General features: G+C 50.1%; 1 protein-coding gene across 2 annotated transcripts; it reads left to right on the forward strand.

The window, feature by feature from the left end:
• The first annotated feature begins 211 nt into the window (after positions 1 to 211).
• On the forward strand, positions 212 to 27,959 carry SP2 (Sp2 transcription factor). Of its 2 annotated transcripts, none has more exons than XM_081219794.1 (7): positions 212 to 295; positions 14,934 to 15,010; positions 15,790 to 16,764; positions 23,606 to 23,918; positions 24,765 to 24,939; positions 25,155 to 25,348; positions 26,636 to 27,959. In XM_081219794.1, exons 1-7 carry the CDS (start codon positions 289 to 291, stop codon positions 26,734 to 26,736), a joined length of 1,842 nt encoding a protein of 613 aa, XP_081075920.1. In that variant the 5' UTR covers positions 212 to 288; the 3' UTR covers positions 26,737 to 27,959. The 2 variants fall into 2 exon arrangements, with proteins under 2 accessions (XP_081075920.1, XP_081075919.1); XM_081219793.1 differs by lacking the exon at positions 212 to 295 and adding an exon at positions 1,867 to 1,943.

A 27,959-nucleotide genomic window follows, 5' to 3' on the forward strand; every position in this document is an offset into this window, starting at 1 on the left:
CCAGTTGGCTGGCGAACATGTCGTTCACTCTTCAGTAGGCTTCCGGTTGGTGCCTTCTACCGTCCATCAGTGACATTTCACAGTTCTATTGGCCAAACCAACGTCGCTCTAGGTGCCTCTCTTTGATTGGTTGGTGGTGCTGTCGGTCCCCAATGTACCGAACTCTTATTGGTGAACGCTGCCGTCGCTCGGGCGGTGGCGGGCTCCGGGATTGGCGGGTGCTAAGCGGGCGGTGTCAGGCTCTCGGTGGCGGCGGAGGCGGCGGAGGCCAGGGAGGAAGATGTCGTAATGAGCGGTGGGTCCTGGCCGCTGCCGGCGGGGTCTTCCCGGCTCTCAAGGGTCGGGAAGACGGGCAGAAGCCGCAGGGAGGAGGAGCCGGGGCTGGGGGTTCCCCCCTGGGGCCGGGCCTGGCGCCGGGGCCCGGCTCTGGGAGGGGCGGGGAGGGAGGATTCCCGCCCGGAGGAGGAGCGGGGCTGGCCAGCCAGGCGGAGGCACCCGGAAGGGGGCGTTCGACTCCCCGCCCCCTCCGAGCCCGCTGGGCTGGAGGGCGGCGCTTCCGGGGGCCGGCGAGAGGAGCGGGCACCCGGGGCGGGCCTGGCACCCCCTCCGCCCGGTGGCCGACCCGCGTGAGCGCTACCAGGCCCGGGGACGTTGCCTGGGTCTGCTCTGAGGAGGCGGTCGATGTCCTGTGCGCTTGTTCTGTGTTCGGGGACCCTCTTGCATTCTAACTCTAGGTGCCCGTCCGCAATTCAAGGTTCTCCCGTGTGCAGAGAGGGGCGGGGGAATGCTTGAAATTCCGACGGCGCCAACCACATGGGCACTGCTGGGTGTGGAAGCCAACCTAGTTAGCGATGTATCCCAGTCGAGAGATGGTGTCAGGACACGGGGGCACTCCCTAGGCAGATGACCTCTCGCCTGAGACTGCGGAGTGGGCAGAAACCTCCTCTTAATATTTTCACTTGCATCCTTGAACCTCCAACTAGATTATCTGCCAGCTCTTTGCAGAATTGTGAAACGTTTAAGAACTTGTTGACAGAGTTCCCAGCCTGTTACCAGACGTCCCGGGCGGGGGAGGGAGGGGACTGCTGAATCCCAAAGGCCAGGAGCAAACCTAAGGGATGACAGAAGAAATAAAACAAAATGGATACTTACTTTCTTCCTCCACCCCACCTTCGTCCCCATTACGGTTCTCAGCCTCCTACCCATGCTTCTTGGCTTATGTTCCTGGTGGCTTTCTAATTTTAGATGAAAAGGAACTGCGTCTTCTCCTCTGGGCAATTGAGAAACTTGTCCACACTTCATCCCTTGGTTTTGACTCCAATATAGTGTCATGTCTAATTGTTTCTTAATTAACTTGATCCAGAGGGACTCAGTCTGGCTTTTCTCAGTGCACATTCTCCCGAAGTTTGTTTCTTCTGAGGCTACTTCTTGCTCACTTATTTGATTTCTTAGAGAAAGGGAGGGAGGAGCCGGTAGTTCTGCTTTAAACAGTTGGCCCATGGTCCCCCATTACATGGGTTTCGTTGCAGATAGAAGGGTGATGATTGTTGCAAGGTACACTGGCATGCACTGTCTAAAACTTGCGTGCTGTACCCCAGAAGGCATTAAGTATCACAGTGGAGGGCTAAGTGTTGAGTTGGTATTTTGGGTAAGAGTTTTGGGGCTAGAAAGTTTAGGGTGTTGGCCAGCTCACAGTTAGGCTTTGAAGGGAATGATGGTGGAGTCCACACCACAGGAGTAATTTTGATTTGATAACACAAATCCGGTGTCTGCAATAATGAATATAACTGCAGTGTCTTGTTTTGTTTTAAATTCTTGTGTGCGATGAAGGGGGCGAATCTGTCAGACAACCTATCAATTGGGCTGATGATGTCATTGTTCCAGTGGCTTCTAACAGGCATTAATACCTGTTGGAAATGGATTCTCATTGGCTGGGGCGATTGGTAAGTTTTCTAATTCTGGTTCTTCCACTTGGTTGTACAGAGGCTTAACCTCTTTGTTTAAAAGCAGCAACAACAACAACAAGAAAAAGAGAAGGAAAAAAAAAAAAAAAAGCTGGTCTGACATAATTATGAGCCCCCTGAGCTAGGCTGCTAAAGACACAGTCTCTTTGCCAAGGAGACCCAAGTAGAGTTAGTTCATAATTGGAGCGTCACCTGACTGCTCAGCAGGGAGAACTGACTCCAGGAGGAAGAGTTTGGCCTCACTGTTGACAGCACATAGACTGGCAGGCTCTTTTCTCTCAGATTCTATTAAGTTTGGGCCTCTGGAGGTTCGTCAGAGGAGAGAAGAAGCTTTAAGAAGATGGTGGCAAATGCCTGGGGGAAAGGAGCCTCATGGCATAACAGCAGAGAGGACAGTTCATTTTGATATCTTTGGCCTTGAAATTTCTAGTTCTTCTGTTGATGAATAGCAGCCTTTCAGAGAAGTTGCATAGTCTCTTGTACCCTAAACAGTTTTGCTGTAGGTATGTGATCATTCCCAAGCTTGCTTTACGCAAGTATTGCCCAACCAGGGCCTTTCTGAAAACATTTAAGCTTGTTGCAGCTAACCAGTAGACCCTGGTATTGGCTTGGGTTTAGCAGTCTTCTAGACCTTGCCCACTCCCATCTATATGATGGAAATGTAGCATGTTCTTCTAAGACTTACCTTTACCCCTTCTCTGTAGACACACAAATTGGAAGCCTTACTTCCAAAGATTGAAAAACTTAGGAATTATTTTGGAGGAGATGGAACAATAGCCACAGAATTAAAGATGCAGAGAAACACTGGGCGTGTAGAGTATCAGAAAGTGTAGAGATGGGAACACTTCTGAGTTTAAATGATAACGTTGTCCAATCTGAAACCTCGTGGGCTGCAGACTTAGAGCAAAATCTATTTGGAGAAACTCCAGTATTTTCTTATTAGTGTATTGGGTGATACATCTGGAGTGTCCCTTTGAGCAGCTTAACTGGATTTGTGAACGTCTTCCCAGCAAGTTCTAAGCCAGGACACTTGGCTTCCATGGTGGGCTGGAAGCCAAGGTGGGCTGAGAAATGGACACCATTATGGAGTACATGTGTTGATGTTTTTGCTTTGCTTTTGTTTGGATCCACGTGCAACTCCTCTTGTGACTTCCTTCTGTTGAAGGAAGGGGAAAAAGCTTTGCTCTTTATTTCTTCCTTCATAGCGCCAGCACTTAGATCTTGATATTTCTGAACATAGTTGAAGGTCTCTTTCTCTCTGAAGAACTACTTCCTCGGTTATCAGATCTTTTTCTGGCTAGCAGCATCCTCTTAGGAGACCTCAGGGTGAGGAGGTCTCACTTTGCTGTCAGTTATCTGTTGGAGCTGGGTGGAAAGATGAATGAAGTGGGTAAACACATGGGGCATTACTAACTCAAGGGCACTGTCAGCTTGAGTAGGAAGGAGATCCGAGATTGCCCTTGTGGAGATGTTCCCAGGTAGTACTGGTTGATTTGTTCCAGTGGACAGGATCCCAGAATGGACGACTGAGATTTCCACTGCCTCACTCGAGGCCGAGAGGAGAGCCCAGGAGCAAGCTGAGTCAGCACCGGCAGCCTGAGGGACGCTACCGCTTCCACTGCACGCCTAGGTCGCACTCTTTGCGGATGCTCTGAGGCCGCCACTAGCATAGCGGATTGCTTCTCATCAGGATGGGCTTCGAGCTGGCGTGCTCCTGGGAGATGAGCTCCACTCAGGAGCAGCGGAGTCTAAAGGGCTAAGTGCCCTGTTTTGCTGCTTCTCAGTTTACCCTCTGTGAGCAGCTCCGAGCTATGTTGAGACGTCAGGGCTGTTTGGGTCCCAGGAAGAACGTGCTTGCAGACCCAGCTGTTTGAATCCTTCCGTTGGCCATTTCCCCGAGCTATAGTTTGTTTCAGCATCGGAAGTGCATGCTGTCCCTAGCCAGAAGCGCCACCACACTGAGAAGTGTTTGTCCCCATGCTGTGATTTAGGCTGTTAGGTGGTCTCTTCGTCTCAGCCATGCAGTGAAAATGGCTCAGGAACCAGCAGGCACTGGCCTCCACACTCCCAAATGTCCTCTCTCCAGAGCTTCCTCTTTGGGGTGTTTGTTACCTCTCCTGGGGGACTTGGTGGAATCACAAAGCTGCCTTTCAGAGGGTGTAAATAGGCAGTGAGAGACACAGGCAGGGCCACGTGATTGGATGTGGACTATTTCTGCCCCTGGCCAGTGTCTAACTGGGAGTCTTCTCAGACTAGCCTCAGAACAGACCAAAACATTTCCCAGCCATCAGAAAAGTAAATGGTGAGCCAGCCCTCTCGTCCCAGGGGAAATGAAGTCACTACTCATTTCAGAACCGATCGTAGCCCCGGATGAATGTGTGAAGTGACTCACAAATAAAGCAGAGAGCACGCGTTTGTACCTAATGATATTCTTTAGGGGGGGAAAGTATGTCTTGGGTTTTTTTTCTCCTGTTTTTCCTCCTGTTTCTGAGGCCCAGTATTTTTGTACCATCTCCTGGGACTGCTTCTGTCAGAGTGAAGAGTTCTCACCATCCCCTGCTGGCTGCCCCGAGTCCCCACTCACTTCTCCAGGGTCCCTTCCAGTCTGATAGGATGCAAACTAGCAACGACACGGTCGTGTTTTCAGGAGAGAGATTCAGGGTGGAGACACGTAAGACGTATTCAGACAGCAGGCATGCACGTTGTCTTAACTCACTCGGAAAAGAACTTCTTCCCAGTACTTGTTAATTGAAAGAAGCATTGAGATGTGGTGCCCGGTGTGTGGTGATGAGGTATGTGCTTTGAGAGTTCTGTCCAGGAGAAAGACCGGACCGTGCTGGTCCACGCACAGGCTCTTGTCCTCGTGTGAGGTGACTAGCAAGGTTGAGTTCCTTCTGGGACTGGATCGGCAGAGCTGACCTGGTGAGTGGATCCCAGCCTAGTGCCAGGATATGCAAGTCTGCAGGTTTTCTCCTTTGGTTCTTAAATTCTACTCAGGCTCTCCCGCTCTGCAGCCTCCAGGATTCATTCATTTATGCACTCAACAAGCATATATCAGGCACTTGCTGTGTGCCAGGTTGTGGGGTGGGTGGGTGGGGGGTGCGTCACTAAGTAAGGCAGAGAGAAGTCCCTGCCTTTAGGAAGCTTACATCTTAGTGGGAGTCAATAAGGCTAACTAGTAGATACTAGACAATGAGAAGTGCTAAGGGGAAAAACCAAATAGAGGACGGGAGAAGTGAGAGGCACGGTTTACATAGGGTGGTCCGGGAGGGGAGTCTGAGTGAAACCCTGAGGGAAAGGAGGGACTGAGCCAGGCTCAGTCTGGGGAGGGGCTGGTGAGAACTCAAGCAGAGAGAACAGCGAGTACAAAGTCCCCGAAGAGGGGCCGTACCTGGCCTGTTCAGGAACAGCAGGGAGGCCAGCGTGGCTGAAGCGGTGAATGACGGGGAGAAGTCAGAGAGGTCACATGGGCCCCTTACGTGTCATGGTGTGGACTTTGGGAGACGGAATGAACTGGGGGCTCTGAGCAGAGGAGTAACATGATTTCATTTACGTTTGATGGATCTCTGGATGCTGTTGAGAATAAACCAGCAGGGACAAGGTCAGACGCCCAGCTAGGAGGCTTCCGCAGTTATCCAAGTGAGAGATGATGGGGACGTGAACCTGGGTGTTAACAAGAAGCGGTTGTGAAAGCAGTCGGATTCTGAACATATTTTGAGGGTAGTGCCGAAAGTGTTGACTGACAAGCGTAGAGTGGAAAAAAGAAGGGTCGAGGACGGCTCCCGAGGTTTTAGGGCCGAACAGCTGAAAGGATGGAGTTCTGTTCACTGCCGTGGGGAAGTCAGAAGAAGGCACAGAATTAGGGAGATAACAGGAGCTCTGTTCGGGGCTAGGTACATTTGAGTTGCTTATTAGTACATCCAAGTGGAGATGTCAGTAGGCAGTGAGATATACAAGTCTGAAGATACAAGTCTGTGAGTCGTCATTATATAGAACCTATATATATTATTGGTTTCTAAAGCTCTGAGACTAGATGAAATCCCCCAGCAAATAGGTGTAGACAGAAGAAAAATAGGTCCCAAGACTGAGCCCTGGAGCAGCCCAACCATTTAGAGTTTGAGACAAGGACCCAGCAAAGGAGTCTTAGAAGAAGCAGCTAGAGAGGTAGGAGGCCACCCTACAAGCCAAGTGAAGAAAGTGTTTCAAGATAAGAGGCGCCAGCGGCGACCAACGCCATGATGAGTGTGGCGGAAGCTGCCGCGCCGGTCTCGGACCCGGCTTCGAAACCTAGGGCGCTGGTGCACCTACCTACCCCAGTGCGTGGGAGAGCTCGGATAGCTGGGCCCGGGAGCGATTGCACGCCCCAGCTGCGGCCGTAGAGTCCTTATTTTCTCTTCTCCCACATGGGGCGTGGCTCAGTCGGTGTCAAAGCCTGCAGCCCGTCCGGTCGCCAGGGTCCTCGCACCAAAGGACCACCCATTCACCTTCCCTCTGGGGGCGATGTGCAGGCCAGTTAGAAACCTCAGGCTCCCGAGGGAGCCAGGTCTCTTCCCCATTTTCTCCCCCTCGGGGGGCCCTGTGGGCAGCCCAGGGCTCCACAGGGTCAGGGCTGAGTACCGAAGTTGGGGGACGGCTGCTCTCAGATTCGGACTCATGAGGAGCCGCCCCAATCCCAGGCACGGATTCCACCCCCGGTGGTGGTCGGGACTCCTTGCTAGTGTCCTCTCATTGGGAACTGGAAAAAAAAAAAAAAAAAAAAAGATAAGAGGCACCGGGGCTTCCCTGGTGGCGCAGTGGTTGAGAGTCCGCCTGCCGATGCAGGGGACACGGGTTCGTGCCCCGGTCCGGGAAGGTCCCACATCCCACGTGCCGCGGAGCGGCTGGGCCCGTGAGCCGTGGCCGCTGAGCCTGCGCGTCCGGAGCCTGCGCTCCGCCACGGGAGAGGCCGCAGCAGTGAGAGGCCCGCGTACCGCAAAAAAAAAGAAAAAAAGAAAGAAATAGGGGCCAGTTGTCAGATCAACACCAGCTGGGGTCTAAGAATTAACCCTCGAGCTTGGCAACGTGGAGGTCACTGGTCGTGGGAGCAGTGTTTGTGGTGTGGATGGGAGGGGGCCAGCTGGCTGGAACAGGTTCAAGAAAGACTAGCAGGAGAGAAATGAGGGACAGCAAGTATGGGTGACTCTTGCCAGGAGTTTTGCTTGAAAAGGAGAGAAATAATGGATCTTGGCTTATAAAGGGAATTTTAACTTCCTGATGAAATTGTGGACTCACATCAGGGTCATGGGCTGAGGCTGGGGTCAAAGGTGGGAACAGGCAAGACAGGATGGCTCAATAACTGGGTGGAGACAAGATCTCCCTTCTTTAGCCTGTGGCATTAGCCACACCCAGAACTGTTCTCATTTCATGAAAAGTCAATGAAATTCCTTTTACTGTTAGGAGCTCTTTATATGGTTATTATAGTTGTTGGAGATTTGCTTCTCAGAAAGGCTCAGAGCAGTTTGGAGTCTTTCTTGATCCTTTCTCCAGCTAAGCTGATTCTCTAAGCCCATTTGTCAGCTCCCTTTGAGGTCCAACTTTGTTCTCTAAAACCAGCTGTGGCTTGCTTTTCCCTCACCAGCTCTGAATTCTTCCAGGCTAGGCAACTGGAAAAGACTGGGCTTAGGAACGGTTTTGTTGGCTTCAGGCCCAACTGAGCTGACCAAAATAGCCAGCAGGAGAACTGTCTACACAGAGTGAAATTCCTCCAGGGGAAATACCGTAGCAGACAGCCAAGATGGCTATAGCCAGGGTGGTAGGACCCCACGAGGCAATAAAAACCTTCCTAGTACCCCCAGGCCTGGCTGTGGAGTTTGAGCCAAGTTCTTTCCCAGAGCCTGCTGTTGTGGTATTTCTTTGGATCCCTTCTCTCTCAGCCCCTGTCTCAAGAGTAGTATTCTCAGGTGAAAGACCAGTGGAACAGCCCCTAGTCTGATGGCCAGGGCTCCGGGGTCCCACCTGAGGCCTCTTCCTGTTACGTGGTGCTTGCTCCCCGAGTCACCCTATGGAAAGAGCCCTAGAACAGAGCTGCACTCCCTGCTCCGTGATGGGGGGTGGGGGGAGTTCTGTGAGGGGTGCCGTGGGGCATATACACTGGCACAGAGCAGGGGCACTTACCCCAGACTTGGGGAGCAGGAGGGAAGATGTCGGGAGAGTTATAAATGAGCTCTGAAGAGGGACCGGAGTTGGCCAGACAAATGGGAGCAAGTGTGCTTAGGCTCCGAGTGAGAGAGGCTGTAGTTCCAGAAATGGAAAAAACTGAAGTGTTTGTCCGGAGAGTTGGAAGGGCGAGAGATAAAGTAGGAGAGGGGGAGGTGCAGGGAGGGAGGGGGCGGCTTGTTTTGGCCTTTATAAGCTTATCTTAAAATCCTTTGGAAGCTACTGAAGGATTTAATCTGGGGAGTAACTGTGTGGGATTTACATTTTAAAAGAGTCTTCAGACCAGACGGTGGAGGCTGGATTGGAGGTGGCTAGGCCAGAGGCTGGGAAGCCATTTTGAAGGCTTTGGGCCGAAGGTGGTTAAGGCCAGCGTAATGCAGATGGAGAGAGGTTTGTATTTAGGAGGTAGACCCAGGAGGACTTGACGACTGAACGGTGATGAGGATGGCGTTCAGGTTTCCTTGTGATTGAGAGGCTGGTTTCACCAAAAATGTTCATCGTTCGTTCAGCCTGCAGGCACTGAAGTGTCGCTGTGCTGTGTTAGGCTTGATGTAGCAGTTCAGCGGCGAAGACAGACCTGGGCCACCCTTCCCTTCCATGAGTGTGGAAGAGAGACATGAAGCCCATGATTATTATTATTTTTTTTAATTTAATTATTTATTTTGGGGGGCTGCTTTGGGTCTTCGTTGCTGCGCGCGGGCTTTTTCTAGTTGCGGGGAGCAGGGGCTACCCTTGGTTGCGGTGCGCGGGCCTCTCGTTGCAGTGGCTTCTCTTGTTGTAGAGCACGGGCTCTAGGCACACGGGCTTCAGTAGTTGTGGCACACAGGCTCAGTAGTTGTGGCTCACGGGCTCTAGAGCGCAGGCTCAGTAGTTGTGGTGTACGGGCTTAGTTGCTCCGCGGCATGTGGGATCTTCCCGGACCAGGGCTTGAACCCGTGTCCCCTGCATTGGCAGGCAGATTCTTAACCACTGCGCCACCAGGGAAGTCCCAGCCCAGGATTATTTAATGGGTGGTGAGTTAGCAGAGGAGTTAACCTCATCGCAGGGGTCCTGGAAGGCCTCTCTGAGGAAATGACATACCTGTTACGTTACATAGTGGGCTCTCGGGGGCGTGGGGGTGGGGGGGTGGAACCTGCCTGAGACCTGAAGGGTGAGTAGGTGTTAGCTAGTGAAGAGAGAAGAAGAGAGCTCTAAAGCAAGGAAAGGGCAGCGGCAGAGATGGAGGCTCTTCAAGGATCTGGAAGGAGGCCCGTGGAGGCTGGGGGTGAGAAAGCTGGGGAGAGGATGGGCAAAGGTGACAGCTCAGTGTTGGAAGTTCTGTGGCCAGCCCAAGTGGAAGGCCCACAGAGGGCTGGATGTACTGGTCCGCCACTCAGAGGGCAGATGTAGGCAATTCATAGCCCTGGGAGTCATCAGCCTGTGGAAGGTACCTGAAGCCATGTGAGTGGGCACAGTCACTCATGGAATGGGTGTTGGGTGAGAAAGATGATGTTGAGGAGCATCCGTATTGCAGGGGTGGCAAAAGGAAGAGGAGCCCACAAAGGGAAGAGGTGGCCGGAGAGGTAGGCAAAAATCCATGAGGATTTCAAAGAGGAGGGAATCGTCCACGGGTCAGAAACTGCTGAAGGGGGTCAGTTGGATTTACCAATGAGGAGGTCCCTCGTGACCTGGGCAAGTGCAGTGTCAGTAGAGAGCTGGGGTGAAAGTCCAGGTGAGAGGGGAGGGGGCAGCAAAGTGCTGGCAGCTTTTCCACTAAGTTTGGCCGAGAAGGGAGGAAGCTGTAGCTGGAGGGACGCAGGTGGAGATGAACGATCTGTATGTACAGCAAGAGCTGGGACACTCGGGGATGCTTCTCCCCTGGTTTTGGAATTAAGTTGGCTTCCAGCATGGGGAAAAGGAAAGTCAGGTGTGGTCCTTTCAGGCACTGGACACCCCCCCAACCCCCGTCTGGAAGCCTTGTTTGATAGCCTTGGCAATTTTCCTTGCAGCCTAAGAGAGCTACTATGGCTTATGTAGTAAATCCCCGTAAAACTTCACGAGCCAGGGGACTGTTGAGAAAGTTTTAGCCGAGCCAGATTAATGAAAGTCTGAATGATAGCACTCTGAAGGAAGTGCAGCCTTTTCTTCCAAGAATATGCAATAACCCCACTCACCAGCCTTGCTAAATGTAGGTTTCAGTGAGCAGATATAAACTGCTGTTAAAAGCAAGTGGTACGACTGAAACAGTGGCAGTGGTATAAAACAGTTCCCTAACTATGCCTTAGAGTCCCTTTGCAGGCTTCATACACTATTTAACCTCGCTTTGAATAGTACGAAGGAAAAGCTAAGCACAGTTTATGTCCAAATTATACATTTTAAATATAAGGCTCCAAATTAACGAGGTTCTAAAGTATCTTTGAATATAGTCCTGCAGTTAGGCATCTGTGCTACTTCTTAACCACTGTTCATTTCCAAACACCAACTGGAAATGCTGCTTTTCCCTTTCATGGGTAATCCCAGGATATAATTCTGCAGTGGCAGGGAGATTAGTCGCTGTTTTTGTTGCCCAGGTCCACAGCCCAGGGGCCACAAAACTCTGAGTGACTCTAGGAGAGATACTTAAAACCACTGGTTTGAGATCTGGAGGAGTATTTCAGGGGCCAGCGGGGAAGGCAAATGAAACCAACCAAGACGGTGTGGGTGGAGCGCCCACAGTCTGCAAGGGCGTCAAGACTCTGCTGTAACTTATTAAGTGAAGAGCCTCTTAGCCCAGCCCAGTATCCAGACAGTTTGAGTCCAGGGTGATAATGACTGCAGGGGGAGAGAGGGAGATGGGAAAGGGAGGTGAATAAGCACTGGGCCAGTTTTCATTTTGTTTGCACTCTGTCCTGTTCTAGTGTCCTTCAGTTTCATAACAGGGGATGTCAGAGGGAGAGTCATTCACCATTTTTAGCTAAGTGAACCTAAGCCCAGGGGAGCCTCCTGGGAGAGCCCCTGCCTTCCCTTTCCAGCCCTGCCAGCAGCTAACTCATCCTGTATTTTTATCGGCAACATGGTTGGAGGATTATAAACAAGTTTAAATTCTCAAACAAGATCATTTAGTCCAACTTCCCCCCCCACATCTAGACATCCCATCTCTGACAGAGACACACATCCTGCCTCTGGCTAAATGATTCCAGAGAAGGGAGAACGTTACCTCAGGAGGCAACTGACTCCATCTTTTGAAAGTTGTCCCCTCTAATAAACCGAAATTTCCACCACAAAGTCTACCCATTGAACACATGTATGGAATAAACACCCTGGTGGGTATCGTTCCTCTGGTGTCCTGGTCACCACCACAGCTGCCCTCCTCTGAACGAGCTCCATTTGAAAATCCCCCTTTCAAAATGTCCCTCAGGACGGAACCTGACACTCCAGATGGGGCCCGAGTGCAGAGCAGATGAGGACTATTATTTTCTTCTATAATTGAACTTTTGGAAATTCAGTCCAAGATTGCAGGAGCTTTTTCGGCCACCACATCTAGATTCTAACTGCTTCCCATTTAACTTTGAGTCAAAACCACTGGGGCTTTTTCTCATGAGAATCGCTGTTAAGCTCTGTCTTCCTGTCCTATATGCATGTGATTTTTTTTTTCTTTTCTTTTTTTTTTTTTTTTTTTTGCTTAACCCAAGTGCAGTGTTTACTCAGCTTCAAAGTTTAAACCACCGTTTATTGACAACCCCCTGTGTGCTCAGTGTTTTTCATATTGCTGACGCCTCCTAGAATCCTGTAAGGGTGACATTACCTCTGTTTTACAGATGGTGCACTGAGGCTGGGAGAGGAATGCCCCAGCCATCCCACAGTCTGCATTCTCACTTCGGTCTGGATGGAGCCTCACGCTCTTAAGCACTGCACATACCAGTTTTTTAAGATCTCTTTGAGCCCTAATACAGACACCCATTGTGTTTACAGTCCTCAGCTTTGTGACATCCATAAAGTTAATTTGCCTTCTAGGTCTTTTGCATGGTTTCCCAAACTTGGGTGGTGGAGAGACTGCTTTGAAGCCGCGTTTTCCAGCCTGTAGGGCACAAAACCAATTTAGTGAGTCACAACCGGCATTTTAAAAAATGAAATGGAGTAGAAAAATACCAAAGCCCGTGACATGTAGCAAGGGCAAATTTTGTTTCAGGAAATTCTTATTACATCAGCACAGGACAGGGAAGTGTGTGGGGGGGTGCATATGCGAACACTGGGTCTTGATGTAAATTGTTTTTATGACTGTGGTTCATGGTCTCAATAGTTTGAACACTGCTCTGAAGGGAAAATGTTTTTCAGTCAACTTAGACTGTTTTCATGATAAGGCTGCAGCCTTAATTATGTAAGCACATAAATCTGTTTATCAACTCATAGATCTAGTTCCTGTAAAAATTTAATTAAATAACTACAGGAAAGCCAATAAAACTCAAATCAACAACATCATTTTGGGAGGAAAACAGTTGACTGAACCCAAATTGCTGCTGTCAGTGTAAGCGCAGCACAGACTTGACATCCGGGCTCCTTGAGTTCCGCATGCCCACCCTGCAGTGTCTAGTGCCCAGCAGCATGGTCTTTCCAGGCTTCTGAAGAGCCGTCACTGCTCACTTTGCACAGATGTATCATGAATTACATGTGCAGAATTGAGTTGTCTTAATTAGCCCATGTAGTTAGAGTGGTGCCACTTGGTACCAGTACAGTTGTAAACACACACACGGGCCCAGAAATGTGCAAATCTTGGTTAAGCAGCAGTCACCCAGCGATCCGTAGTATATGTTCATTTTTAAAAGATGATCATCACGGTGAAAACACAAGAATAAAACATTCTGGTAGAGAAGGCACGAACCTCCGAGGAGAAGCCTGCATATCCTGGTCCTGGCAGGCACCCGTAGTTTGAGACCCTGGTTGATGTCGCAGCAGCAAACTAACTGCTCAGGATGGCCTGGGTCTCAGCACTTAGGTGGAGGCACGTTCAGCTTAGCCCCCAAACCAGACTGTCATTCCTGCCTGCAGCTCTTTTCCTTCTCGTTCCTAAGAATACTATGAAAATTCCAGTCAGATGCCTTGTTGTTATGAAGTACACAGTGTATACCGTTCTCTTGATGTAGCCAACCAAAACCCCCCAAAAAGAAACAGGTTTGTTCAGCATGACTTGTTCTTGGCAACCCCACGTTTATTCTTTGTGATCACTGCTTCCTTTACCTCAGTAATTGTAGTTGTTGTTCAGTCATTTGTTCTAGGATTTTGCTAAGGATCAGTGTCTGTAATATTTCAGGATCCACATATATGATTTTGCCCAGAGCTCCCCTCCGGCTCCTCAAACAGTTTGCAAGTGTGCCTGCAAAGTGTCTCCCTACTCTGGAGTGCAGTTCATGGGGCCTTAGGGCCTGGAAGCCATTTAAGGCTTTGATGAACCTACTGTACTCACCTGTCCTGGGCTGCAGTTCCCGCTTTACCTTTTCTTTACCTTTCCCATTTAAGAATCATTCCCCCAAAGAGAGAAGCCAGAGGCAGCTGAAATGTGAGTGGTTCCGCCTTCTTCCTGACCTCTGTCTTCCTCCTGCCAGATGCCCAGCAGGGGCTCCATGCCTGAGTCATCCTGCCTCTTCCAGTCTCTGAGTAATACCCTTCTTGTCTCCGTACCTCCTGAAACCTACTTTCCAAAGGTCTAAGATACAAGTCTGACTCTCTGCCTGGTGTTCTTTTCCTTAGTGATTTATAAATTATAAGATGGCTTAGATCCTTTCCCCCCAAATTCTCCTGATTTCCATTTTACTTGTATTTCTCTTAGATCAGACTTAAGTTCAGAGTAGAGATTCCTTTCATTACTTCCTCAACGTTCTTTATTTTCCTTTATTTAAAACAAGTTTAGTAGAGTGTATTCATTGTGGGGAAAATGAGAAAATACAGAAAAACAGAGGGAAAAATTCTTTAAGTGAAGAAAAAAATCTACCACCAGGAGATAATGGCTTTTAACATTTTAGCCCCCTTTTTTTTTTAGACTTTTTCCTGCTATATTCATATGTAGAAATATATACACATTTAAGGAAAAGTAGGATTTATTTTCATTCTCATTATATTCAGTTATTAGCTCTCCTAATCTCGGGGATACCTATGGGGCCATGCCTATTGTCCTATGTAAAACTGTAAATTCATTTAAAGTAATTCCCTGTGTGCTATATATAATCTATACCTGGGCCATTGTGCTTATGTGGTGAAGGCTGAGCATAAAGCGCTCAAGACCTTTGCATGGAGTGGGTGTGTCCTCCTTGACAGGGATCCTGGCCCCGAGATGCTTCTTTCCCAGGCTGGCTTGGCATCTGGCTACAGCAGGAGTGAGCAGGAAGCCTGGGTCAGAGCCACAGGATTAGCTGGGGGCTTCCCCCGCCCACCGTATAGGGGTTCCAGTCTAGCTGGGGAGAGTCAGCAGTACGCGGCAGAGAGGGCTCCATTAGGTGGCACAGCGTAGTTACTGAAGCCAGTGTTATTATAATCTCGGCATCTTCACGTTATCCTAGACCTTATGATGGTTGGAGGAGACGGTCCGATAGAGGCAGGACCAGCTGTCCTCACAGCCTCAGGTGGCTGAGTCTGAGAACGGGAGAAGGACATCTACTGAAAGAGTTGTAGGGCTGCTAACCTTGAGTGGGGAAGTGTGGGGAAAGGTCATTAACCTCTCATGGGGAAGCAGCCCAAATAGAGGCAAAAAGAAAATCTGAGGCAAGGGGACTTGGGTTCTTTTCGGGCATCACGGGTATCACTCCATCTCTTTTCTTCCAACAGATCCACAGACCAGCATGGCTGCCACTGCCGCTGTCAGTCCCAGTGACTACCTGCAGCCTGCCGCCGCCACCACCCAGGCAAGTGGGCAGTGGGCTCTGAGGGTGGGGGGCTGCATCAGCCTGGAAGGATTCACTGAAGCTGACATGAGACCACAACTGAGCTCTGCCCTGGCTAACTATAACTCCCCGAGGCAATGAGACCAGGGAGGGTTCAGTTTTCCACTTTTTCTGAACTAAGAAACTAGGGCCACTCATCTAAGGTGCCACAGTTGAGTCAGGGGGAAAAGCAGGATGAAACTCAAGTCCTTTCCTCCAGACCCTACTGGCCATAAAAGGAAAACAGAGACTGTGTCCCCGCACCCTGGAGGCTCTTTCCGTGTAGCTTCCAAAGAACAGCCCTCCTTGATCAAAAAAGTCATGTCCCAAGCACTGGAAAACACTCTTCCAAAGGGTTTGTTCCTCCTGTCCCCCTCCCTTCCTCAGTCCTTCCTCACTTGATGACTCAGGAAGGTGGGCTAACGGAGCTGCACCTATAAGCTGAGGTTGATTCCGTGTCCCCATTAGACACTAATAGGCCAGCGGGGAGTAAGCGGTCAGCCCATGGTGTTCGTTCACCCTGTCAAGGGGTGCTTCTGGGGAGTTCCTTCCTGAGAAAGACATTTCTCACCCTTTCTCCCTTAATTTCTCAATGGAGAAACCAGCAGGGAAGGGGACACAGGGGCCACTGCCCGGAGGGGATGCTGGCTCCCTGACCGCCGGTGGGGAGGAGCCTGCGAAGAGGAGAGGATCTTAAAGGGCGGGGCGGCTGGGCAGCAGACCTCCTGTCTCACTCCTTTTCTCCACGTGGTGTTTTGCAGGACTCCCAGCCTTCTCCCTTAGCCCTGCTTGCTGCAACATGTAGCAAAATTGGCCCTCCGGCTGTTGAAGCTGCAGTGACGCCTCCTGCTCCCCCGCAGCCCACACCACGGAAACTCGTCCCTATCAAACCTGCCCCTCTCCCTCTCAGTCCCGGCAAGAATAGCTTTGGAATCTTGTCCTCCAAAGGAAACATACTTCAGATTCAGGGGTCACAGCTGAGCGCGTCCTATCCTGGTGGGCAGCTGGTGTTCGCTATCCAGAACCCAACCATGATCAACAAAGGGACGCGATCGAATACCAGTATCCAGTACCAGGCGGTCCCTCAGATTCAGGCGAGCAATTCTCAGACCATCCAGGTACAGCCCAATCTCACCAACCAGATCCAGATCATCCCTGGCACCAACCAAGCCATCATCACCCCCTCACCATCCAGTCACAAGCCTGTCCCCATCAAGCCGGCCCCTGTCCAGAAGTCGAGTACGACCACCACTCCGGTGCAGAGCGCGGCCAATGTGGTGAAGCTGACAGGTGGAGGGGGCAACGTGACACTTACTCTGCCTGTCAACAACCTCGTGAACACCAGCGACACCGGGGCCCCCGCTCAGCTCCTCACGGAGAGCCCCCCGGCCCCGCTGTCTAAGACTAACAAGAAAGCCAGGAAGAAGAGTCTTCCTGCCTCCCAGCCCCCCGTGGCCGTGACCGAACAGGTGGAGACGGTGCTGATCGAGACCACGGCGGACAACATCATCCAGGCAGGAAACAACCTGCTCATCGTTCAGAGCCCTGGTGGGGGCCAGCCCGCTGTGGTCCAGCAGGTCCAGGTGGTGCCCCCCAAGGCAGAGCAGCAGCAGGTAGTGCAGATCCCCCAGCAGGCCCTGCGGGTGGTGCAGGCGGCATCCGCCACACTCCCCACCGTCCCCCAGAAGCCCTCCCAGAACTTTCAGATCCAGGCTGCTGAGCCGTCGCCTACTCAGGTACCACGCACACCCTCTGCACGCGCCTCCCTCTCCTCCTCAGCTCTAAACGGCCGATGCTCCATCCCCATGGGCTTGCTTTCCTAGATGATGCTGATGCATCTCCCGATCTGACCTGACTGTTGGGAGTCAGAACTGTTTGGGGTGGGTAATAAGTGGCCATTTCTGCCAGTTCATAGGGCCACGTACTGCTTATCTTTAGAAATCAGATGCGACATGCCTACGTACCTATATTTTGGAAACTTTCTTTATGGGAGTCTTTCGGCAGGGGGATGAGTAGCAGGCAGATACATACTTTTTAATAATAAAGTTTATTTTTTTATTCTAGAATTACATACTCCGAATGATAGCAAGAATGAAAAAATTCTAGTCAGAACCACAGAATTTGATGTAAAGTAAGAAAACCAATGAGAAAAATGCTGATCATTGTTAATGACAAAAAAAAAAAAAAAAAATTAGGAAGAAGCACCCTAGCTTCATAGCAGGGACCTTTAGGATAGATTCTTCTGGGATGCTGACTTCAACAGGAACTTATTTTTGGCGTTCATTAAGGTGCTGTAATACTGAAATTTATTTGGCTTTGCAGGGCAGGTTTTATGCTATGCTTTGTGTAAGCCTAATAAATGCCAGAGATTAGGCCCATGTTGAAGATGGAGAACCTGGAACTCAGAGAAGTTACCCAGTATCCAGCTCTCACGGAGCCCAGATGACAAATGACAAAAGAGCCAGGATTCAACTCAGATTTCTGACCTACGCTTTTGTCCCTACTCCACCCTGGCCCACCCTGGCTCTTGTGTGTGGCAGGGGCTACACTTAAAATTGTACAAGGATTTTATAAAATATAAAAACCAGCTCCTGCCATGGAGGAGTTTATAATCCAGCTGTCTGTAGAGAAAACCGAGGCGTCAGAGTGAGTGAGGGCCGTAGGGAGTTGTGTAGTCTCCCAGGTGGAGAAGTGCCCTTGAGTTTGAGCTGTGGACATAACGGATGCACAGGAAATCTGAGGCCCGCCCTCAAGTGCCTCCTCCTTTCTGGCATATTGCATAGTGCCAAGGGGTTTTCTATGAACCGTGTAATTTGTTACAACACGTGTGAGGCTCCCTTATCAGACCTTCCTTAAAGGTGAAGAACTGAGGCTCCTCTCGCAGTGCCTCCCCTCCCTTTCCTGAGGTCCTATGTCTGGCAGGGCTTAAAACCAGGTCTTCCTAAGGAAATAAGCATACTAGGCAGAAACGTTTAGCTACTGCATTACTTTGTAATGATGACATAGTTTTCCGGTATCCGGAGGTGCTGTCTGTTACCCAACTGTAGATTTAGGCTGTTTCTAATCTTATCGCTAAATAAATTCCTAAAAGTGGGTCAAAGGATATGCACGTTTTAAAAAAATGTATTATACTCTGTATCAGAGAAGTTGGCAGTCCTCAGCCCTGAGGTCAAATCTGGCCCATCTGTCTGTTTTTGTAAATCAAGTGTAATTGGAACACAGGCATGCCCATTTGTGCGGCTTTTGCACCACAAGGCAGAGACCTCATGACCTGCATAGCCTAAAATATTTACTCTCTGCCCTTTACAGATAAAGTGTGTTGACCCCTGCTCTACATTGTGGGAAAGAAAATGTTCTAGTAACGGTAACTTCAGATATGCAGAAAATAGCAATGTTTTGCAAAAGGGGCACATACCAGAAAATTGAGGATGAGATGTGTATTTATTAAGAGATAACATGAGGTTTGTTTGTTTGCTTTTAACTGAGAACCACAGTCCTAAATAATCCAAGGATCAAAAATAACCCCAATCGGGCTTCCCTGGTGGCGCAGTGGTTGAGAGTCCGCCTGCCGATGCAGGGGACACGGGTTCGTGCCCCGGTCCGGGAAGATCCCACGTGCCGCGGAGCGGCTGGGCCCGTGAGCCATGGCCGTTGAGCCTGCGCGTCCGGAGCCTGTGCTCCGCAACGGGAGAGGCCACAACAGTGAGAGGCCCGCATACCGCAAAAACAAACAAACAAACAAACAAACAAAAAAACCCAATCAAAATCACAGTAGAATTTTTTTTTTTTTTTTTTGTGGTACGCGGGCCTCTCACTGTTGTGGCCTCTCCCGTTGCGGAGCACAGGCTCCGGACGCGCAGGCACAGCGGCCATGGCTCACGGGCCCAGCCGCTCCGCGGCATGTGGGATCTTCCCGGACCGGGGCACGAACCCGTGTCCCCTGCATCAGCAGGCGGACTCTCAACCACTGCGCCACCACGGAAGCCCTAGAATTTTTTTTTAAACAAGTGACTTTTCCCCTGTAAGTTGCCACCGTGCCTCTGTTACTTCCAAATGTTTTATAGAAAGTGTGTAATTCTTATACGCAAGGAGGACAACAACACAGCCTTCAGACATAGGCAATTAGCAAGGAAACACACTGACGTCTAATTCAGAGACCCCATTCAGGTTGCTCATCACTTGCCGCAATGATTCCTTTGTGGCAAAAGGATCTCATCCAGTATCACACATTCCATTTAATTGTCATGTCTTCTTAGTCTGTTTTGACCTGGAATAGTTCCTCAGTCTTTACTTGATGTTCATGACCATGACACTTTAAAAGGCCAGTTACTTTGTAGAGTGTTCCTCAGTTTAGGTTTGTGTGATGTTCCCTCATGGATAGATGCAAGTTGTACACTTTTTTTTGCAGAAATATCAAAAGTGATGCTGTGTTCTCACTGCATCCCAAAGGGAGGTGCATGGTTTCAATTTGTCTCAGTACTGGTGATGATTAAAGTGATATTTAGCAGGTTTCTGCACCTTAAAGTTACTTTTTTTCTCTTTGTAATGGATTAGTATTTTGTTAGGAGATAGTTTCTGTGTAAATATCTCATTCCTTATCAGACTTTCGCCTGCTTATTTTAGTAGCTTTTACTGTGATAGAGATTTTTTTTTTTTTTGGCCAGACTCTAAGGCATGTTGGATCTTAGTTCCCCGACCAGGGATCGAACCCTGGCCCCTTGCAGTGGAAGCACAGAGTCTTAACCACTGGACCGCCAGGGAATTCCTGTAACTTATTCTAAAATAAAAAGTTAATTTAAAAAAAATCTCTTATCATGGGACTTCCCTGGCGGTCCTGTGGTTAAGACGCTGCGCTTCCAGCACAGGGGGCCTGGTTTCGATCCCTGGTTAGCGAACTAAGATCCAACATGCCTTGCTGTGCGGCCAAAAAAAAAAAAAAGTTACATTTACAGAGAGGTTGCAAAGGTAGTACAGAGTGTCTTATACCTCTCACCTGGTCCCCCACCACCACCTTGTTAAACATCTTACATACCAGGGTACACGTGTCAAAACTAAGAAACTGACATTGGCATGTTACTGTTCACTAAACTCCAGACTTGATTGGATGTCTCCAAATACCACATTGCACTTGCACTTTCACAATCAATTAATGTCCTCTTTCTGCTCCAGGATCCCATCCAAATACCACATTGCACTTGTGGGCATGTCTCCCCAGGCTCCTCTGGTTGGATAGCTTCTTAGTCTTTGTTTTCCATGATCTTGACAGACCAGAGGCACATTGGTCAGGTATCCTATAGAATATCCCCCAGGCTGGATTATGGGTTTTTGGAAAGAATACCACGGAGGCGAAACGCCTCTTTTCATCACATTATATGAGGGGTACATGATGTCCACACAACATCTCTGATGATGTAACATCCCTGATGTTAACCGTTATCACTTGGTTAAGGTGGTGTCTGCCAGGTTTCTTCATTTATCAAAGCTGCTACTTTTCCCTTTCTCAGTTCTTTGGAAGTAAGTTGCTAAGTCTCCCATCGTCAGGGGTGGGAGTGGGGGTGAGAATTAAGCTCTACATACTGGAAGGGAAAGTATCTATATAATATTATTTGGAATTCTTCTATAAGGAAGATTTGTCTCTTTTCCATTTATTCATTTATTTATATAAATTTATTTATTTATTTTTGGCTGTGTTGGGTCTTCGTTGCTGTGCGCAGGCTTTCTCTGGTTGCGGCGAGCGGGGGCTCTTCATTGTGGTGCGCGAGCTTCTCGCGGTGGCTTCTTTCGTTGCAGAGCACGGGCTCTAGGCATGCGGGCTTTAGTAGTTGCAGCACGTGGGCTCAGTAGTTGTTGCTCACGGGCTCTAGAGGCAGGCTCAGGAGTTATGGCGCACGGGCTTAGTTGCTCCGTGGCACATGGGATCTTCCCCGACCAGGGCTCGAACCCGTGTCCCCTGCTTGGCAGGCAGATTCTTAACCACTGCGCCACCGGGGAGGTCCCACCATTTATTTTTTTATTCGATCATGTATTTATGTCAGTAGAGACTCATGTATATTTATTTTATACTTTGGGTTACAATCCAATACTGCGTTATTTATTTTGTTGCTCACGTTGTTTCAACGCTGGCCATTTGGAGCTCTTTCTGGTTGGCTCTTGCATCTGTGTGACATACTCCCAGTCTCTTTTTTTTTTTCCTATCAGCTTTTTTTAAAAATAAATTTATTTAAATTTTATTTATTTATTTTTGGCTGCATTGGGTCTTCGTTGCTGCGCACGGGCTTTCTCTAGTTGATGAGAGCAGGGGCTACTCTTTGTTGCAGTGCACGTGCTTCTCATTGCGGTGGCTTCTCTTGTTTTGGAGCACGGGCTCTAGGTGTGTGGGCTTCAGTAGTTGTGGCACACGGGCTCAGTAGTTGTGGCGCACAGGCTTAGTTGCTCCACGGGTTGTGGGATCTTCCCGGACCAGGGGTCTAACCCGTGTCCCCTGCATTGGCAGGGGATTCTTAACCACTGCATCACCAGAGAAGTCCCCTTTTCAGCTTTATTGAGGTATGCGCATACCGTGAAATTTACCCTTTTAAAGTGTACAACGCAGTGGGTGGGTTTTAGTATACTCATGGAGTTATGCAGTCATCACCACTATCTAGTTTTAGAACATTTTCATCACCTCAGAAAGACCTCTTTAGTGGTCACTTCTCATTTCCCCCTTGCCCCAAGCCCTGGCAACCACTAATCCATTTTCTTTTCTTTTTTTAAATAAATTTATTTATTTATTTTTATTTTTGGCTGCGTTGGGTCTTCATTGCTGCACATGGGCTTTCTCTAGTTGCAGCGAGCAGGGGCTACTCTTTGTTGTGGTGCGCAGGCTTCTCATTGCGATGGCTTCTCTTGTTGCGGAGCATGGGCTCTAGGCACATGGGCTCCGTAGTTGTGGCTCACAGGCTCTAAAGCGCAGGCTCAGCAGTGGTGGCACACGGGCTTAGTTGCTTCACGGCATGTGGGATCTTCCCGGACCAGGGCTCGAACCCGTGTCCCCCGCACTGGCAGGCGGATTCTTAACCAGTGCGCCACCAGGGAGGCCCTAATCCATTTTCTGGATCTATAGATTTGCCTATTCTGGACATTTCATGTAAATGGAGTCTTACCATAGGTGGTCTTTTGCAGCTAGCTGCTTTCACTTAGTACACCGTTTTCTGAGTTCATCCAAGCTGTAGCAAGTGTCAGTACTTCATTCCTTGTATTTTCCCAGCCCCAGTCCCGGGATCAACCATTTGTCCTAGGAATCCTAGTTCCTTTTATTGGAGGATGTGTGATAACAGGTTTTTAAATTCTGTCATTTTCTTCTCCGTTTGTTTATTTATGTCAATATGGACTCATAGGTCCCTGTTTTATTCACTGAGTTATAATCCATTAGTATTGTTATTTTGATGTTCAAATTATCCTATGTTTAGCCAGTGGGAGCCCCTCCAAGCTGGCTCTTGTGTTCTTTTCACATGTCACCACCACTCTTTGAGCATTTCCTTACTTTCTGGTATAAGAGGTGTTCCAAGGTCTTCTTGTACTTCCCCTGACCACAGTCCTCGAATCAGCTATTTCTCCAAGGAGCCCTGGTTTCTTTTAGTGGAGCATGGGATTTAGAAGCTAAGAGCTGGGTGCTAGGTGAGCTCATTGCTCCTGGAGTTTTGCTGCTTTCAGCCTTTCTCAGTGGACACAGTTAAGAAGTATATATAAATATACCTATACATATATATGTAATACCAAGATAGATACAGACATGCACACACATATATACATACATTTATATCTATATTTCTCTATTTATATTGAAACCTAAGAGCTTCCATCAATACCTCTAATCCCCAGCCAGTACCACACGGTTCATTCTCGTTCTCAGGCTCTAATATGCATATTTTTAAAGGCTTCGGACACATATTCCCGGATTTCCCTCCAGCAAGCCTGGACCACTGCACACCCCCTGACCTAAGAGCACGTGCCTATTTCCCCACTGTCTCAGCAACAGTGAGCATTATGTTTCATTGTTCCATCTGTGTTAGTATAAATTGGAGAAAGACAGTAGTCTCTCCACTAACTGTGCCTCCTAAAGGCTGTTTTCATTTCTTTGATGAGCATTCACAGCGCATCTTTTGTGAGGTCATCATTTAGCTGCCTTCTAAGTCTTCAATTCGGAGATTTGGAATTATAGTTTTCCATGCTAAGTAAATTAAAAGTTTTGTTTCAAATCAACAGCATTTGTCAGCTTAGTACAGGGATGCCATCAGCGCTTTTTGTTGAACATCAACAGTGGGCGAATGTGGGCCTGGGCTAGTTGGAGAAGACTTGGGTGGACAAAAAGGCACCCGCTTCTCCCTTGGGCAGGGAGATGATGCTGCATTGAAAGGGGGCAGGAGGGCTTCCCTGGTGGTGCAGTGGCTGGGAGTCCACCTGCCAATGCAGGGGACACAACAAGAGTGTTATACCAGGGATTGGATGATACAAACATTCTTTAATGCAAAAAAAAGTGGAGGAGCAGGAGCCAGGGCTCTCAGGGGGCATTGACTTTTTCTTTCTGGCCCCTCCCAGGTCTACATCCGTACACCTTCTGGTGAGGTACAGACGGTCCTTGTCCAGGATGGCCCCCAAGCAACAGCTGCGACCACCTCCACCACCACTTGTAGCAGCCCTCCGTCCCGTGCTGCCCATCTGAGCGGGACCAGCAAAAAGCACTCGGCTGCAATTCTCCGGAAAGAGCGCCCCCTGCCAAAGATCGCCCCTGCCGGGAGCATCATCAGCCTGAACGCAGCCCAGCTGGCAGCGGCAGCCCAGGCCATGCAGACCATCAACATCAACGGTGTCCAGGTCCAGGGTGTGCCCGTCACCATCACCAATACTGGCGGTGAGGGAAGGCCCCCGGCCCCAGGCATGGGCAGCCTTGAGTTAAGGTTGGAGGGAAAGGAGGGAGCCTTTGGACTGGCTTGTGCTGCACTTCTCAGTTCAGTGGTAACATTTGGTGATATTTACGGTATGAAAGCGGCCTTGCACATAATCAAAGGAACACTATAGGTACCTAGCACAAATGGTTCGTTGCATTCTTTAGCTGGATGAAGGGCAATTTTCAAGGTAGTGGGAGCTCTCTGAATCTCCTCCCTTCGTCCTTAAGTGAATTTCCAGCACTTTATGCATTTGGTTTAGTGGCCTGGGAGGAGTCCACCCACAGGCACTCCCCCTGCTTTGATGGCTTTATGCAAGTCCTAGAGGGCTTGATTTGTTCCAAAGCCCATAGAACTGTCTCTCCCTCTGTTAACAAACATCCCTGGAGACTTTCCTGGGAGCAGAGTTGGTGTCTCACAAGGGCCTGAGGCTGGAGGAGACTCTGGAGAAACACTCCAAGACCCACGTCTGGAAGTGAATTTGGCCTGTGTAGTATAGTGGTTCTGGGCGTTGACTCTGAAGTTGACTGGGTTCCCATCCAGATTCTACAAGTTCTGCATGTGTGATCTTGAGCCTCAGTTTCTTCACCTGTAAAAGGGGGATGATAGTACCTCTTTCATGGGGTTATGAAACTTCAGTGCATGAATACATTTAAGATCTCTAAAATGGTATCTGGCACATAGCAGGCTCTCAAAAATATTAGCTGCTGTGACTGTCCGCCTTACTATGTGCAGGAAGGAAGGGGGTCAGGCTCCCTCTTCTGCCCCTTTGGGCTTCCTCACCCTGAACCCTGCTCCTCTCCTCCCCACAGGGCAGCAGCAGCTGACAGTGCAGAATGTTTCTGGGAATAACCTGACCATCAGTGGGCTGAGCCCCACCCAGATCCAGCTGCAGATGGAACAGGCCCTGGCTGGAGAGGCCCAGCCCGGGGAGAAGCGGCGCCGCATGGCCTGCACGTGTCCCAACTGCAAGGACGGGGACAAGAGGTGATTTGAGGAGACGGGCCAGGCGGCCAGCGTGGCGTGTGTCCTGTTCCCCAAGCCCTCCCTGGGTCACAGACAAGAGAGGGGACCAGGTAGCGGCTCCGTGCTCTCCGACCTGACCCCACATCCTCTCTCCATCCTGTCCCGCCCCCATCTCTCTACCTCCCCACTCTCTCTGCTTCCCATTCCCTCCACCCCACCCTCAACCCAATTCCCAGGTCTGGAGAGCAGGGCAAGAAGAAGCACGTGTGCCACATCCCTGACTGCGGCAAGACTTTCCGCAAGACGTCCCTGCTGCGGGCTCACGTGCGCTTGCACACGGGCGAGCGGCCCTTTGTCTGCAACTGGTTCTTCTGTGGGAAGAGGTTCACACGGAGTGACGAGCTGCAGCGGCACGCCCGCACCCACACAGGTCTGCCCCCCGCCCCTGCAGCGCCCCCAGCCCCCCCGCCCCCCACTTGGCACTTCCGCTCCCCGCCTCTCTCCCCGCCCCCACTCCATTGTCCTCAGCGACATGGAGACTCCTGGCCTGGCCAAGGAACTGCAGCACTGAGCGAGAGCTACAGACTGTCTCCTCGGGGTGCAGGACTAGCCAGAAAGTCCCGCAAGCCTTTCCTTTATTGCAGTGTTTCCCAAAGTGAGGTCGGTTGCGTGGCACAGCCTTGATGACTTCCGCCATAAGCTGCGTATTTGTTTAACGATCAGTGGCATCTTGTGCCAGGCACTATGCTACGCATTCTACCCATTAACTAATTTAATCCTCATAACGACTCTATGGGGACGGTACTTTGATTGTGCCCATTTTACTGAGGCATGGAGAGGGGGCCGGGTCACACAGCCAGTGACTAGTGGAGCCGGTTCAACCCAGGCCCTCTGGCTCCCAAGTTCACGCTCTTAGTCACTATCCCACGTTGCCTTTCCTACTGTTATTTACAGAATGGTTTTCCTTAAATCACTTCACCATTTTTACTTACTATTTTTTTCACTATTTTTACTCTTTTATGTCCAGTGCAGTATTATTTTTCACATCACAGGCTTGGGATCATAGCTAAGTGTTTTAACGTACTGGCAAACAAATACAGAACTATAAAGGGGAAAATCGTTCATGCATCTGCCACCCAGGGTTGTCCTGGGTGTCTCCAGTGGTCCACGGCACATGCTTTGAGAACTGCCGTTCTGGCAGATGCCCCCAGTGAGCAGACGCCTGTCCTGGGCCTGGGGACACGAGGCCCAAAGCTCTGGCTCCTGGCCAGCGTGGCGGGGCAGGTCACGCCCACCCTCTGCAGGCTGCAGAGTAAATACTCAGAACAGCAGCAGACCCAGCCCGGGTGTGTGGCTCAGTCTGGCAGGTCAGAGGGGAGTGGGGTTTCCCTGTGAGGGGGAGGACTTTGAGCCGGGGTTAGCCAGAGGGACAAAGATCAGAAGAAAGTAGGTGACAGGCTACACGGGAAGCGTCCTGGGTGCAGGCGCACAAGTATAGCGTTTGGCACGGCACAAGGAATGGAAACAAAGTAGCCTGGAGGGTGATGGGGGGGAGGGGGGAGGGCTGACAGAGGTTCCCATCAGTGGATCATGGGGAGCACTGTGTGAGCAGCAGGCAGGCCGGTGACACGGCTTCACAGGTGCCCCTCACACCTCACGTGTGCGCCTCCTTTTCCGGGGCATGGCGCCGTGAGTGACGGGCATCTCCTCTTCCCAGGGGACAAACGCTTCGAGTGCGCCCAGTGTCAGAAGCGCTTCATGAGGAGTGACCACCTCACCAAGCATTACAAGACCCACCTGGTCACGAAGAACTTGTAAGGCCAACGGAGGCGGGAGGCCTCGCGGATTGCAGACCCCTGCCCGTGTCCTGCCTGGGCCCCTGGAGGAAAGAAGGCCCACGGCTGCCCTGGGCCCGCCCTCGCCCCTCCCTCCGGTTCTGCGACTGTCCCCGCAGGAAGGGACTCTACTGCCCCCATACTCACCTCCTTCTGAAGCCCCTTGGCTCCGCCCCGGCCCTCCCCTCTCACCACAAGCTCCCGGCCTGCCCAGACCGTGGACAGTGGCCGTGCCCAATGAGACGTTCTAAACCAGGACGAGTGGGAACCCTTATTTCCAAAGGAAAAACATGAATTTCACTCCATCGAGGAGCAAAGTGAGCCCCCCCTCCCCCAAACACTGCCGGAGTCGCATCGTGCCATGCCCCTCCCTCTCCTGCACCTCCCTGGCCCCCTCAGCTACCGCGGGTGCCCCGGGGCCCTGCACGCAGGGCACCACTGGCATCCAGCTCCACCTCCGGAGAGGCTCCAGAGGCCGCCTCCACTCCACATGCCCCTGCCCCACCCCAGCTCTCCTCCAGCACATTCCAACTTTCTATTTAAAAAGTAAAGCTACCCACGGACTCCCTGATTCCCCTCTTTTTCTATGGAGAACGTTGCCTTATACTCTACTTCCGATGATGAACACTGTGTATTGTGTGTGCTTTAAAGAAGTTTTATTTAATTGCTCCCTTCTTCCTGTTCTTGTTACTCACCTCCCCCATGCCTGCTTTTAGTTTAGGGTTTTGGGGGGGCAATGATGAGCATATGCATTTTTTTCTCACTCTAGTAATTCTCTTTTCTAAATGACACAGCATTTCAACTCGAATCTGGATTCAGGTAAAACACCTTCCCATCCTGAACCTCATCCCTCCCCGTCATCTCACCCACCCCAACCAGCCCAAGCCCTACTTGTGTACAGTGTATATTGTATAATAGACAATTGTGTCTACTACATGTTTAAAAACATATTGCTTGTTATTTTTGAGGCTTTTAAATTAAACAAAAATCCAGCTTTATTTTCAGTTGTAACTGCTTGAGGTGTGTTTCCTGAATTAAGTGACAGATTTGTCATCCTTTATTAATGATGTACTTTGTTGGTCAGCGCTGGGCTGACAGAAATCTTTTCTTGCTAATAAATTTAGTTGCCTGAGGCAAAATCTGCAACTTGGCAGTGCAGCTTCCTTTGTCTCCCGGCTCGGAGAGCTCCGAGAGGGGAATCCTGAG

The sequence above is a fragment of the Mesoplodon bidens genome (assembly GCF_964165515.1).
Source record: "Mesoplodon bidens genome assembly, chromosome: 19".
Lineage (NCBI taxonomy): Eukaryota > Metazoa > Chordata > Mammalia > Artiodactyla > Ziphiidae > Mesoplodon > Mesoplodon bidens.